Below are 15,564 nucleotides of genomic sequence, written 5' to 3'. Positions count from 1 at the left end.
CCTAGAATCACAGGAGGTTTTTGGCGTCGTTACCGAGACTCGAACCCAGATCCCCAGGTCTGAGGTCGAGCGCCCTAGCCGTTAGGCCAGCTCTTCTCCCAGGCTGTGGGCTAACACTCCCCCTCCCACACTTGCCCACAAACACTTAGTGTTGATGTCAATAAATGTGGATGCATGATGTACAGTTGTGTTGAATATGTTCTTTATTAGATTTGGTTTGCCTTATGCATTGCATACATTAAATAAGACGTGCAACTATATAAATGTGTGTGAGCCACCAAGCCTTCCATTGGCCCTAATTTTACAGTTCTTTAGATTAATTATAGCTGATTATTGAAAATTAGATTAATTGCTTCTGGGTAAAAGAATCTGCTTCTGGATATGTAACTGTTTCCCTGTCAATGCCAGTGGCATCTCTAGAAGGGATTTTTTTTATGAAGGGCGCATATTGAGCCACATATAAAATTGGTAGAGCCACCTGCAAAAGGTAATTGTGAAAAATGTGCTGTGTGTTTTATACATATATTCTTAAAATATTTGAATCTGACTGTATAAACGTGCATCTATCTTTCTGTCCATCTATCTATCCATCCATCCACACAAAGTCAGATTTAAACATTTTAAGTAAATGTGTAGGCTTGTGTATTGCCTCAGACAACCATTGCTTTGCATATAGTTGGACAAATGAATCCATGAGGCTTGATGCAGGCTCTGCCTTTGCCTGTGTCTCCTGGAACATTCACCAGCCCCTCCCCCCCTCCCCACCTCCCCCCCCCCCCCACCTCCCCCCCCCCCCCCCCCAGAAACGTCAATGGTCAAAATGCTTTACTTTTGTGTAAATACTCCTTCTAGCATGGGTCTGCTCTCGTGACGGCCCAACAGGTAGCTGCAGCAATGGGAGACAACGAGGGCCTCCTGCCCGTAAGAGTGTCTTGGGAGTTCTATGCCCGAGTCTCCCATCTGTAGACATTCTTCAGCATTCCTTCTGCTTCCGGTTCACAGAGTGGAGGAGTGGCAGCTTGTCTCCAAGAGTTCAAATAAGGAGCAGTTGAAGGTATGCTTTTGTCCAAAGGTAGGCTCCTCTGAGTTTCCTTGTGGTTGACCCTTTTTTACACTCTGCGTGAGATCTCTCAATATGTATGATGAATGAAAACTCCAGGGTAAACATTTGTTTTAAAGTTTCTCTCTTAGGAATTATTTCATGTTTTGAAAACCCTTATGTGGTTTAAAATGCTCTTCAAGCACAGATAGATGAAGGTCGTGCAACCGTATAACAATAAGGGAACAATCAGGAGTGGAAAGCATATGGAAATGATAAAGCACAATGCAATACAATGTCATGTGGTTCTTGACCCACAGATCCCCCAGTGACAGAGGAGGCAGGCTGATGTGTAGGTTAGAGTCACCGGGCATGAGTGCATGACAGGGCGCCCACAGCACTATACAAATAGGTTTTAAGTTCACTGGGGCTCACAGAAACATAATTAGCATATCAAATGAGGTCGCCAGGGAGCTGATTTTCTGAATGAAAAGAACAATTTACTGAATACTATTTTTTTCAGTAAAATCACGTTAGAAATGGTATCGTTGATAATATAGTCTCTTCATAGATTTTGTATCTAAAGGGCTATTTAATTATCTTTTAATATACAAGTGTCAGCACCCACATATATCATTTTCCAATTTGTCTTCCTCAAAAAGATTCAATAGATTTGGCAAGATCGACAATTATTATTCTGTGAAGTAGCACTTCATTCCACACTTTTGCCACGTTCAAGTGCTGCAAATACAAATGTTGCCATCTCTTTATTTAATAGCACTCGGAAACCCCCAGGGTTGTGGCGCTGCTGCACTTGGTGCCTAAATCAACAGTGTGCACGGTTCACAGTGAATGCAAAGTGTACAACAGGCTGCACACGTTTAATCCCACGATGTACAATTCAAGATTGGACTGCAGAAGGTGCTCCTGGCCGCGAGTTTACTGTAAACATGTGGCTACATTGTCAAAATACATGGAATGGGATCAAAAACGAATGCACGAGCTTTCCTCCTGCTTTGAAATGTAGCCAACAGAACACTTTTTCCCCCGGCCTTCTCTGAAGTGAATGTTTCTGGGTAAAAGTGTGTCAGGTTGTGCTACCCTAGGGCAGAAACTAGTCTGTGCCAGTTGACAGCAGAAATAAAGTGTCGAAAAATAACACTTCCATATCACGACAGCAGTCGCAGACCTATAATGAATCGTTAATTCTGCGCTTGGCTGCGAGCTTTGTGCTCGGGGTTGACTGCGCCTTGCCACCTTGTTGTCGAGGTCGTCCTTTCATGCTGGGACCCATCCTTCTCGGCTTCCGTAGTGCCTGCAGGGCTAGAGAGGAGCGTTAATCATATTTACCCCTCCTGATAACCGCCATTCACACTGCACCGTTGCTGCTCCTCATTGCCCTGGACAGACACTGGCACCTCGTTGAAGGTTCAGCGCTGCGCGGGAAAAAGGCCCCCGGGACCCTTCAGTTTTCAAGAGAAAGCACTAAATCAGCTGATGCGGGAGAAATGACAATTTGGATTCTCCGGGGGCTCTTCCCGGCTCCTCGGCCTCTGTGATCACGGGTTGAGCGAGAGCCTAAAGCCAGCTTTGCAACACACAGCCCAATCAAAAGCAGCCCTGGCCAGAGAACCCCAAACGAGGTTGTGGGGGGAACTGACTTAATGGGAGCACACTCGAGTGTTTCTGAGTGCAAGGCCTGGTGGGTCCCGGCTACTGCACACGGACTGTGACTTAATGCGGTGCTCCCACTTGCTCACAGCCCGTACAGCACGCAGGTTTGGGGACCCCACTAAGAATGAGGGTACGAGTCCTAAAAAAAGAAGTGAGGGGACGCTGTCACCGGAAGTGACGTCACAACAGGAAGTGACCCCACTACAGGAAGTGACGTCACGAAAGGTGGCTTGAACCATCAGGCTCATTGCCACCCCTCGCTCACCCCTTAGATGCGATTGCATCTGAGAAGCCAGCTCGTGAGCAGCGTTCTCAATGAGCTCCGATCTCGCCCCAGAGAGGCCAAAGAGTGAAGTCCAGCTGTTTGGCAGGGGGGACGGCGTCCACCCGGTAAAATAAGTAAGGGGACGCCATCCACCCGCGTGGTACCCCGACTCGAGCTCTGGTCTCAGCATTTCACTAATAATGTCCTAGACTGCCTCCTGGGCTGTGTCTGTCCACGCCAGGGGCCGGCGCACAAGGACCAGCCAAAGAAAGCTGTGGTCTCTGGAGCCTGAATGACTGGTGACATTTTAAGAGCTGGGAGCGCTATGAGATGCTTTTTTCTTACATTGGGGCTGTATTGTACTTTAATTGTGGTGATTCAACCTCTGAGGAGCACCTAAGCGCAAAACTCAACTAAGAATGTTCATACACCAATATCCTTGTCACAGTCCGCACGTACGGTCCTCCCTTTGGATGATTTTCAACAAAAAGCAAGTGTACGCCACAGAATCCGTACTTATAAATGTGCACCACTGAAATGCAGTGCAAAAATTCCTCCAACTAGGCCACAAACTGTGCACATTTACACAACGGACTCCACTAGTTTTACTCAAAATATCAAAAATGTACTAAATGCCTGCTATTTTTTTATAATCAGTCTTTGATTTCTCAGACATAGTCAAGCACTGTGTGGCTTACTTATCACTACCACTCCATTCAAATGTCTTTTGTAGTAGGTGCCGGGAGCGACCATGTTACACTCTCATTTTAGACTGCTCCAGATACAGTCTGTATGCTCCCCTGCTTCATTTCCCTCTAGAAAGGACATGTTAACATGACTGTTTTCTGCTCCTTTTCACAATCTTACTTAAAATCTAACAGCGTGCCCTTTGACACCCGCCTACCCGTTGTCCTCTGCTCTCTAGAAGTTAGGCAGAATCTCCACCAGGTCACTATGATCAACAAAATAACATGTCTGGGCATCGCAGTGGATTTTGTTGACCGCTCACCTTGCCAAGAGGACCACTAGCAGTGGCCAGTGTACCAGTGTGCCCCTTCTATTATTCCACTCCGAGACAGTCTAGTTCCAGAGCCGCCAGATGAATTTGCCGCCCTTACCGCCCATATAGGCCATGTTTTCGAACCTTGTGTAGCCCAGATAGTCAGAAGCCTGATGGGCTTGAGTCTGTCTAAAGACCACTTCTAATGTGGGAACAATTTTCAGAAAAAAATTAAGGCCTACGTGGCAGGTCAAAGTTCATGCCAGAAGCACATTTCAGCTTATAACAGACAACATAGGAGGCTCTAATTTAAAGGTAATGAGAGCGGGCCACAGTGCCATGACCCATCAGGTGCTTTGGTCCAGCGGGGGTTTGGTGAAGAAGATGAATTACCGTTACTACTGGTGGTCTTTGTCTGAGGGCACCAGCGGAAAACAACCTTTGGGTCAATGGGTTAACAATGGCGTGGTGCTAATGTATCATCTCATTTGAAATGAAACCTCTTTAGGTGCCTTGTCCTTCAAGCAGGTTAGATAGCTGCATGACCTCTGCCTGGCCTTTGGAATCGTGTTGTTGAAGATGGAAATGTCCATAAATACACATATTGTCGTTTCCACTGCATTTTGAGGTTCTCTTTTGGAGACTTTTTAGGTAAGTATTTTGACAGTATCTGGGAAGAAAAGTATTTAATAAAGCATGGTTCAGCTCACCTGGTGCCTAGTGATTCTAGTACTGAAGAAAAAAATAGTCCCAGTGTTACAGACATACCAAGAAAAGAGGGGATACAGTAATGACCCTATACACCTGGAGAAAAGCGTGGTTGCGCCCAGTTATGACAACAGAGAAGTACCTGCTTGCTTCTCTAGACATGCAAGGGTGCCTTATAATGCTCTAATAAAGGGGCTCAAGCCCACGTGCCACTTCCAATTCTATCATTAAATGGGAACTCTAACTGCATAGGAAATTTATATTTCTCACCCTTTCAGGCCAAGGTTCTCAGAAATGTTTGTAACTGGCAGACGTCCTGACAAGGGACCAGTGATACTCGTTTTTTAGCAGTGTGCCTACTGGTGGCCAGCTGCAAGACAAAGCACCATCAGCTCATGGGCCTCCACATAATATCCGGGATACCTCTGTCAGGTAGTGAGAAGATTCCTCTCCTCCTTTTCCCACCTTCCTTCACAATACTCACGGGCATGCACTGATCCATGTGACTTTGCTCTGGCTTGAGAAAGAATCCATTGACCAGAACAAGTGGTCAGTAAGAGCAAGGTTCCTCTGTCTGAAGCCAAGATCTTAAGCTCACATAGTAAGGAAATTGGTTTGCTTGTTTTCTTAAGTGTGACACAGAAAACGGTTTTGGCACTCAAGGCTCACCTCTGGAACTCAGTCTTACCATATGTTTTGCTTCCTGAAATTAGCATGACCCTATTTCCTGCATCGTTTTCACGTGAAGAATTAAGTTCCTTAGATCATTTGAACATTCACCTTGCTTTTACACTGGAGTCACTTGTAATTTTCAAACACATGCAAGATCCAAATAAAAGAGAGTGAGAAGCAATTGATGTGCACAATCTGGCAGGTGGCCTGGCTCCTGGTCTGTGTGTCAGCTGTCTGTACCAGGAATAGATGTGCAGGTCTGATGGTTGCAGTCTACCTGAGACCCCTTTGCAGTGGTGAGTGCTAAGATATGTCAATCAATAACATCAGTCTGATGGGTTCAGTCTTTCAGCTGACCCATAGGACGCTTGCTCACGATTATTTGATTTATTTACTGAGTTTTATATTGTGCGAACGGTGAGAGCTCACATCAAAATTTACTCATGCCATCAAGAGTACAGAGCTTGGTGCATACCAATCAACAACAAAGATTGCATTGCAACATAGCTGAACTATAAACGACAGCTGGAATTGACTAACAAATAATAGGTTTTGGCTATACCCAGAATGTAGGGGAAACAGACCATTTTTAAACCCCACAGCCCCTTCAGGTCTCTCTATATAAGTGCTCTCTTTATTTTGTTTTAAAATGAACGTTTTTGTCATCACCCTCTCTCTTCCTCTAATACACGTCCTTCGCCCCACCCTTATTAAAGACACTAGCAGGACACTTGAGGAGTCAAGACTTAAGGGTTTCCTAATCCTAAGTGCTAGCTGCGAAAGAAAGAATCTTCACTGTGAAGTACTTGGTACATGTTTCGCATAGTAGGCACAAGCTGCATACACAATTTGGAAATACTTTGAAGATTAAGCTTGGCTTTTTGCAAGCTACTGAACATGGGTCAACTTTATTTTGCAGCACCCCAGCCCCCTTTTGCGATCATAATCTTAAGAAATGCCCCCCATTTGCGGAGAATGTTACTTTTACATCACTATCCCTTTGAGAGTGTCTGCACCTTGCAATAAATTGATAGGATGGAAGGGACATCTATACGTTGCTTTCGTTGATTTGAGAGCAACGTTCGATTTAGTGCCACGCAATCTTTTATGGAAAACATTGAGTGTAGTAGGACTGCCAAATAGCCTATTGGCCCAGATAAAAGAGCTGCACGAAGGGAATTTTGCGAAAATCCGATGGGGCCCAAATGGGGAACTGACCCCAAAAATTCCTATCGAGCGTGGCGTTCGCCAAGGCTGCGTAATGGCCCCCACACTCTTTTCCCTTTTCGTGAACAACATCCCTACACACCTAGAGGGATGTATAAACGATTCACCAAAATTGAATGGAGAAAGGGTAACATCACTATTATTTGCAGATGACACTATTCTGATTTCCCAAACCAAGAAAGGTCTCCAGGCACTACTAAATTCTTTCAGTGATTATTGTAGTAAGAAAGGACTGGAAATAAATGGGAAAAAGACAAAATGTATGACCTTCAATCCACCGAAAAATAAAGGCTGTTTAACACTGAATGGTGTTAAACTAGAATCGGTCTCACATTTTTCTTATTTAGGGGTTACTTTAGACTCTAATTTTTCTTGGAGAGCCCAAATGGAAAAAAGCAAGCTGGCATTCACTCAGAATGTAAAGCCAATTCTTAGGAAACAAAGTTTGAGTACTAGTAAAGCAGTGTCTCCGGTAGTTGAGCTTTTTAAATTCAAGGTTCAACCTGCAGCGTTGTACGGTGCAGAAATTTGGGGGCCAGGGTCAAAAGATACTTTTTGTGTCCTGGACAATAATTTCATGAGAAGTCTGGTAAGGGTCCCAAGAGGCACTCCTTTAGTGCCCCTCCAACTGGATTTAAATGTCAAAAGAACCGACCATTACACCATAATTCGCCCATTGATGTTATGGGTTAGATTGTGGCGGGTGCCTGAATTGCATGCCTACAGAGATGGTCTAAAAGAAATCATGGGGTTTGATAATTCAAAAACCATTCCATGGCTAAAACATGTTAAAATTTGGCTTACCAAAATTGGTCTAAAACATTTTTGGGAGAACCCAGGACATCTACCGTCTAACCCAAAACTAATTCTAAAAAGGGCCTTTTGGAGTTTCATGGTTAACATGGCAATAAATGTTCCGGTTGCTGGAACTTTAGTAACAAATTTTCTCAGCTTCAAGGATGAGCCACTATTTGAGACTTTTCTTGATGAGATAGAGCCCCCACTTGCTAAAACTCTATTTTTAAAATTAAGATATGGTAATCTCTTGACCAAAACAACCTTGGCACGTTGGTCAAGGAGGCCTAATGCTCCACCCCTAGTGGCTGATGAAATTTGTGCTATGTGTGATTGTAGCCAGAGTGAAAATGAGATTCACATCTTTTTCTGCCCCGCTTATGCATTGGCTAGAAGAAGATGGATTAAACCACTATGCCTATTGTTAGGCCTGAGATCATGCAACCAGGCCCTGAGAATACTTAAAACAAACACAAATCAAACAATAATATTTAGTGTTAGTCGATTCTTACACTCAATCTTTTTCCTAAGGAAAAAAAAGGGGCAACAGCTATAAATGAAGTATATCCCTAAAAACAGAACCAGAATGCACCCTAGTAATTATAGGGGGATTTTTGGTACATATAAACGGTTGTGCTTAGATTTATTTGTATTAAGAATTGTACTTTTACTGATGTCTTAAATCCTTCTCGAAAAAAAAAAAATGTTTATTTTAATGCAATGAATTGTGTTGTGACTCTTTTATGGCATTTTTGCCGAAATAAAGAGTTTGAAAATGAAATGATAGGATGGAAGCCACTTTACATATAATATGCTAATCACCCAACCGAATAATATTTGCATACTCAATTGACTCTAACACAAAAACATTATGTTGTATTAATTTTTGTCCTAGATCCCTTAAGTGCGTACATTTAGTAAACGTTTACTGCAGGTCCTTGAACTAGAATCTGTAACGGGATTATAGGCTTCTAAAACCCTATAGGAGAAAAAACAGCAATAAACTAGCTGTACATACAAGCCAATGCAGCAAAACTAATTCATCCTGCTAGCCAGTTCACAAACCCCTTCGATGCAATCCATAGCCAATTGCTAACCAAGTCAATATGCAAGACTTCCAACAGCCTTCCTAACTTCCATCTACAATTACTCTACTTTAACGGACATTATATTCAATATACCGTTGTTGAGAGCAATAATGGCAAAATGGATGCCTCGCGGCTAGGCTCCAGCAGCACTGGACTTGTGCCAGCTACACTGCCTTTCACACACACCGTGCATCGCAGTGCTTTGCAGAGTTCAAGCAGAAAGGCGATAGGATGATCTCACAACTTGATCTAGCATTTATGAAGTACAACTTTCAGTCATAGTATTTGGAAAGTAAACACCGGGAAACTATGCTTGCCAAGATGTTCCTGGATTAATCAGCTTGCTTCTCATGCTATCCCTTGCTGTGCAAACCAGCGAATCACCCTTCTGCACAGAGGAGCTGTACAGTGCTGTGTTGTTGAGTACTATAGAGGGATTCACAGGGAAGTTGAGCTCTTTCACACGAAAAGTCAGAAACTTCGGCTGCACTACAGTAAGAGTCTTTATTGCACTTGCTTTTGGGGCCCGATCCACCAAACATTGTAAATTTGCACCCACAGTAGTCCTACTTCGAACGTGTGCAGATTTACTACTTTAAGGAATTCACAAGCATTCCCTGTGAGAAAACAGCCCACATGAGGAAAGCCCTTTTCTTACACCACCTTCCATTTTAGGGGCGATCAGTCCCCTATCTGAAGGGGAGTTAATCCAACCTGTTATTGGAATGAAATTTGCATCATATTCAGAGTGGCAGATGGCGGTATAAGTGTTTAGGAAACACTACAAAACATAGGGGTTAGTGGGCAATCATAATTTTTCATTCCAAATCGCGCCTTGATCTATCCCCCCCCTACCCACTAAAGGGAATTTACTACTGTAAATTTCTCCAACCTCATGGATGAAAAATCTGCAGTAGTAGAACCATTTACATCTGTGACGATACCTTCTGTGAGTTCCTGCCATACATAAATTTAACCATTTTTGGCCACAAACATACATTTAAAGGTGAAAATAGTTTTGTCAATTTGGCCCTCACTGTATGGTCACTGGGACCCAGTGGTGGCTCCTTCGCTAAGCCGGGGAAGCATTGCATCAGAGCATAAAAACTTGACACCAGAAAACATAATTGGGAATCCTCAGATTTGAGCTCAGAAGATTTGTTAGTAGGCAGTACACCCCAAATGCTAAAGGGATTCTATTCTCACCCACAGCACTAGCCTTTGGAGACCTTCCTAGCACACACTGTTTGCAGACCTTGAACGAGTCAGTAACTACTAGTGAATGGAGATAAGGGATCTCCTATATTTAACTGAGAAGACGGCAATTTCCTTGGAGAATGATGGTCTACATCCTGTTATGCCTCTATCTCATTTAAAAGCGACCTGGCGAAGATCACATGTTCAGTCTCTGACAGGGGATGCAGTTCTGTGAGGAACTTCAATGGGAAAAGGACTGTGCACACATAGAAAAGGGTCTCCCAAACCACACACCAATCATTACACAAATAAAGAAACAAAGTAACTACTTTGCAGCTATGCAAAAAGTACAGCGGTGCAAACAATAAAAGCAGGCAAAAAATATTTCGGCCACTCACGGATCAAGAGTGTGATAAGTAGAGTGGAGGCGTGGGGAAAGAGTGAAGTCACATGTAGGCTTGCCACCTCAGCCGTATTTTACTGGCTCGGTCAGTGTTTGTCTATGGAGGCCAGCAAAAACAAAGGTGGCAACCCTAGTCACATGGGATTCTTGCATATGTTTCATCCATTGGTTTAAAATATTTCTGGGCAACTTAGGGGCTCAAAGTTTGTTAATAAGATTGAGCCCAGAAACAGATAGTTGATTCTGCATATTGTTTTCTTATTTATGCTACCGAAAGCCTAGTGTGTAGAAAACCATGTTTAGGAATTACACATAATTCAACTTATGATCATTAGTGCCTCAATGTACAATAGCTTAATAATAAGAAGACATTCCTTGATCAAAGGAGACTCTGGAGGCGTGGTTGCTAACATCCCAAACTAGTTCTGTATGCCTTTAGAATGGCCCACATAGAAGAGAAAATGTCATTTTTCACATCATCCCCTGCAGATTTATAGCCAGTCAGTAAACTATCACAATAGGTTAAAATGATTTAAATCTGCATGACACAATCATCAAGTTAGTTGTCAATAGATTTTTTTAGACAAAATGTAAAAAAGCAAAAAACGCAATGTAAGATACTTTCTTGATTCAGCACCGATTTTAAGATCAAGTGTGCATGGAGTTTCTAGATATGAACAGGAACGTGAACAGAGAAAATGAAGAACTCACTACTGGTGTCATTGAGCACGAGTCTTCAGTATGCTTTGTCTTGTTGCTAGTAGCTATATGACCTCCCATGCTGCTTACCTGAAGAATGTAGCCACGGACGTAGTCCCGCAGGGTCCAGCCCAATCCGTGAAGGATGTGCAGCACCTCCTCTTGCTTCAGGACACTGAAGAGGCGGTCTAGCAGGATCTTAAGCCGCACGGGTACCGCCTGGGTTCCGTAGAGCATCAGGCTGCTGATGTCAAACACTACGTTGGACTGCACAATCTCCACTTGTGTCGGGTGGTACAGATGCTGAGTGCTAAGTTTGTCCAAAGCTAAAGAGGATATCAAAAATGGAATGGAGAGAGTTCGGTGAAAAGGGAATGGAGTGAGAAAGAGATACAACATTAAACCAGATCATATGAGGAGTTTCTTTAACAAAACTGTCCATTGTGATGTTTCAGTTTGAAGTAAATGAAGTAAACATTTTCACCAAATTAGTAATAACTTGAAGGAATAGTGCCAGATACTTTGTTTGCACCACAGGAGTGTCTCGGCCCACCTCACCTCCCTGAATGCTTTTTTTAAATATTTGTTTTAGTACTGGGGAGGAGAAACATTTTACAAGAGATCTTAGGTGATCAGTCTCAACCTGCAAACAACTGTAAGTAACTACTTGTTTGCATGGTCACCATTGTATGATCCCAACCAATCAAATTCTCACATTCGCTCCCTAATCTCTAAATAGTCAGAATTTGTGAATTCAGAAATACTTCAATTTAGGAACAAACTTAAGATAAAGTAATTTGTGGCATGAAGATCAAGCAGTATAACACATCTGGAGATGTTTGAAAGAAGATAAACTCTTCTCTACTTACACTGCAGAGTTATGGGGCCACGGTTACACTGGAGAAAGTAACCAGCATTTTCAAGAGGATAGGTTTATACCATCGTGCATTGGAATTTTTTTAGTCAAAACATGTAAAAATAATCCATGGAGCGTTTCAAATGATGGATTACCAAAAACCTCTACAGCTTGCTCTGTCCAGTTACATTGCAATGCATCCACCGGGTGACAATCCAAAGTTCTGTTACAGCAAACACAGAGCCGAAGGCACAGTTACAATAATTAAAGTGAATATGTTATATGTCACTAGTGAGTCAGACGAGAAGACCTTGCGAATTTGTCGCTTGGGTTCCAGACCATCTACTGCAGCCCTTCTCCTGCTTTTACTCTGGTAGAATTGCTCCAGCAAACCCTCTAATTCAGTGTTTTAATCTTAAAATCAGCACTCCTACATTTATAGTCGTTCTTTACTCTCTGCGGCTTCACAAGACCAAGTGCCGATCCATCTGTTTGTCCAATCTCTAGTGTAAGACCAGGACTTTCTGCTTCTCTTGACTGCTGTTCCAACCACATTAGGGCAGACCACTGACTTTTACTGACTACCTTGTACTGGCTATTGCTGCTGCATGGTCCATCCTAGGAGAACTCACCTGGCTCCTGCCTCTGGGCTAATTACTTCTTCCATCATCACTTTTGGGGCAGAAAGGATATTGCAGCTATTGTGTACTCAGATCCTCATAATCATGCATTTATTTCTTATCCCTCCTGCCTGTATCTTTTGTCTCATAAACCTGTGCCACCGTGTACTGAATTTCTGGAATACGGAATTCATCTTCACAGTGTGTGAAATGACGCTTACAGAACAGTGTATGTTGTTACTCTACAGCATGACCATTCAACACACGTAACACGCGACTGCCTTATGGTACTCGATTTTTGTTTAGGTCTCCATCACCTCGTTTGTACTCCATTGATTCGGCTGGAGACTCCTACAGCAGTCTTCTGCGCGTCTGTTCGCTGTTCTGAGATTCCTGCTGCAACTCTAGTTCCTTCTTGACTTGTGGTCATGGGGGAGTCTGCACATGCGTGATAAATTGCTTTCCTACCCACAGTGGTAGAAGGCCTTATCATTTAGCCACTGGCTTCATTCGGCGCCTTCACTCGGTGGAATACATTGTCAAAGACTTCTGCGTTGCTCATACTTCATTCCTTACATCTGATTCCACAGATCTTTCCTATTCGTGTGGCTAAATCAACTTTGAATGCAGAGATTTGGAAATAATGTAATGTTCATTAAAGATAAGGGACGTGCAGGTCTGGGGACCGAGGCTCTGTGAGTATTCGCTGGGCGGTTTATGCTAACGGCTGAGCTGTGCGAGCACTGCGGCATTCTGGGTATTTGGTAGATCTGTGGGTTTACAAGGCTATGAAGACGGACACGGGCTATACAGGGCTGCGAAACAGACTGCCTACTATTGCAGTGCCACACGAATACAAAATTAATTGGCATTAGGACTGCAGGATTTCAAGTGAGCAGAGTTTATCCAATGGAGATCTATGCACATTTATAGTCATGCCTATAGCGCTGTGTGAGTGTGTATTTGTTGGTGAGGTGTGGTACATGTTTGCATATAGGAAAATAAAAACACCTTTAAAATAAAAAAAGGTTTATTTACAGATAACGCAGACGTGTGTGGCACTTCCAATGTACACTGTACCTGGCCTTTAAAATCTTCAGTATTTGTGTACGTATTTTGTACTTTTTTCAGTCAATTTGAAAGGCATTGGAAACACTACAGGCTGTAGTGTGTAATTAGCTGATAGTCTGCTTATCCAAATGTTTGTGATTAGTTGTTCTCCGTAGGTATGTTAACTAGTTGGCCGGTGTTTCAAGTTTGCATTTTCTCTGTGGGAGTGAGATAATGTGATTTATAGGTTATCCTCCATTATCCTATTCTCTCACTTACTTACTTGTATTCCAGAACTTTTTTATAATAGATTCCACATACAAATTTACATGAAAATTGCGTCCACCACTCTTATTCTACAATTTTGTCATTCTGGCGCTTGATTTATGGGGTATAAAAACCATTGCCCGCTGTATGATAACGAACAACTAAAAACATGTTAAACTGGCCAATCAGACAGAAACTAACAGGCAATGACAAGGACGAGGCAGGAGCGAGATGACAAGGGCGCAGATGGTGGAATAATCGTAATGCACACAGCTCCATGCGCCCCTCAGCAAATTGGCGGCCTGGGCCCAGCTCACCCATTGTAAAGGCCGGCCCTGATGCCACTATATATTCTGTATGGGAAATAAGTGTTGGCTTCTCAACAAGAGGTAAAAACCCACATTTGCCTACTCCTGGGTCAAGATTAATCCTGGTTCAAGTACTCATCACAGTGTGGAGTGAATACCCCCCTACTCAGCAAAATGCTCTATAACCCAGCTTGTTTGATTTAATAGGGCGCAGCTTTCACAACAGTGCGGCAACGCAATGACGGGTGTCAGCCTGCTCTTGACACATAGCCATATCCAGAAACTCTTGCAAAATGACAGAGGATCGCCCTTTTCCTCCTCGCGCTGGGACCTGGCGGGCCCCTACCTACGGAGCTGAGCCTACCCCGCAATTCTGTGCTTGCACATCACTCGAGAAGCGCTAATTTGACCAACCCCTCTGCTGGTAGAGAGACGTTTCTGCAGACCATTGCACTTCTATGTAACTGGGATATTTGTCCCCATACAGACGTTTGACAGTACAGGTGCTGGTCAGCCACATTATCTCATAGCACTAATCTTCCAGGGCGGCAATCCACATCACCTCGTTCACCTGGATGTGAAAACAAGTACTGAGTATCTGAGAGTCCACATTGCCACATTGTGACTCATCAATCTCTGGGATTACATTCACAGCTTCCTCGCTCTTTGCTCCACCAACGAGTGCCCCCAAACTGCCACTCTAAGTACTTTCAGACACATTGACACGATCCCCCTCCGTTACAGTGAGTGCGGACCTTGACCCCAAAGATCAGGGAAGAGTCTCCATTGATTCTGCACTTGTCGCTCCAGTCCTTGAGATGGTGGGATGTACCAGAGCCAAAATGCCAGATCTGCCAGATCACTCCTGAACTCACTCCACAGCATTTGACTGCTCCCCTGTGTTTGCTACGGAAGGCTGCATCCCACCAACAGTACCAGGCCTCTCAATAGATAAGCTAGATGTCATACTTCAAGAGATCAGAGAATCGTGAATAGCTATCAAACAACGATTGGGTACCTTTACCACAGACATCAGTCTTCTCAAAGACGATCATAAAAAATTGAGTGACAGAGTGAAATCAAACGAAATGCCCAATACCTCACTGACTATCTGGCAAAAGGAACAATCTACAGGCCATGATGTGGTGAAAGAGGCAAGTGGAAACTTTGCAGGAGTGCACAGAAGATGGGGAGGGGCAAACACGCCATAATAATATCAGGATAATTGGTATACGGAGGGAGCGGAAGGCCCCAACACCACACAAAATATTGAGGATTGGCTTGGCAACCGAGTAGAACCGTCAGGCCTGTCCGAACTGTTCACAGTGGAAAGGGCACACAGAGTGCCTACAAGAAGACCTGCTCCAGGTACACCACGCCTGCAATATAAATTACATGGACAGGGATGTTCTTATCCGAAATACGAGGGAAAATGCAACGAGCCTCGTGGATAATGCCAGAGTCTCAATTCTTTCTGATTATACGATTGCAGTTCAACATAAAAGATCATCCTTCCAAGCAGTGAAACAACAACTACTCATTGTGGGAACTAGATCTGCCTGGTTATTTCCGGCCAGGCTAAAAGTGATCCATGAGTAGAAAACTCACTTCTTTGAAGCTCCTGACTGGCGTGGGACTTGGTGGAGCAACATTTCCCAGACTCACGGAGATCCAACACATCACAATCCATGATGAC

General features: G+C 43.6%; 1 protein-coding gene across 6 annotated transcripts in view; it reads right to left on the bottom strand.

Annotated features, from left to right (window-relative positions):
• BNC2 (basonuclin zinc finger protein 2) overlaps positions 1-15,564 on the bottom strand; it is a 1,233,205-nt gene that overhangs the window by 155,745 nt on the left and 1,061,896 nt on the right. For all 6 annotated transcript variants that reach the window (XM_078675980.1, XM_078675981.1, XM_078675978.1 and 3 more), the window contains one exon: positions 10,858-11,093. In XM_078675980.1, coding sequence (XP_078532106.1) covers positions 10,858-11,093 — 236 coding nt within the window. The remainder of the gene's footprint in view (positions 1-10,857; positions 11,094-15,564) is intronic.

Source organism: Lissotriton helveticus, chromosome 2_1, assembly GCF_964261635.1.
Source record: "Lissotriton helveticus chromosome 2_1, aLisHel1.1, whole genome shotgun sequence".
NCBI classification, from domain to species: Eukaryota; Metazoa; Chordata; class Amphibia; order Caudata; family Salamandridae; genus Lissotriton; species Lissotriton helveticus.
The sequence above is the reverse complement of the archived record's forward strand: the minus strand, read 5'-3'. Positions and strand labels throughout refer to the sequence as shown.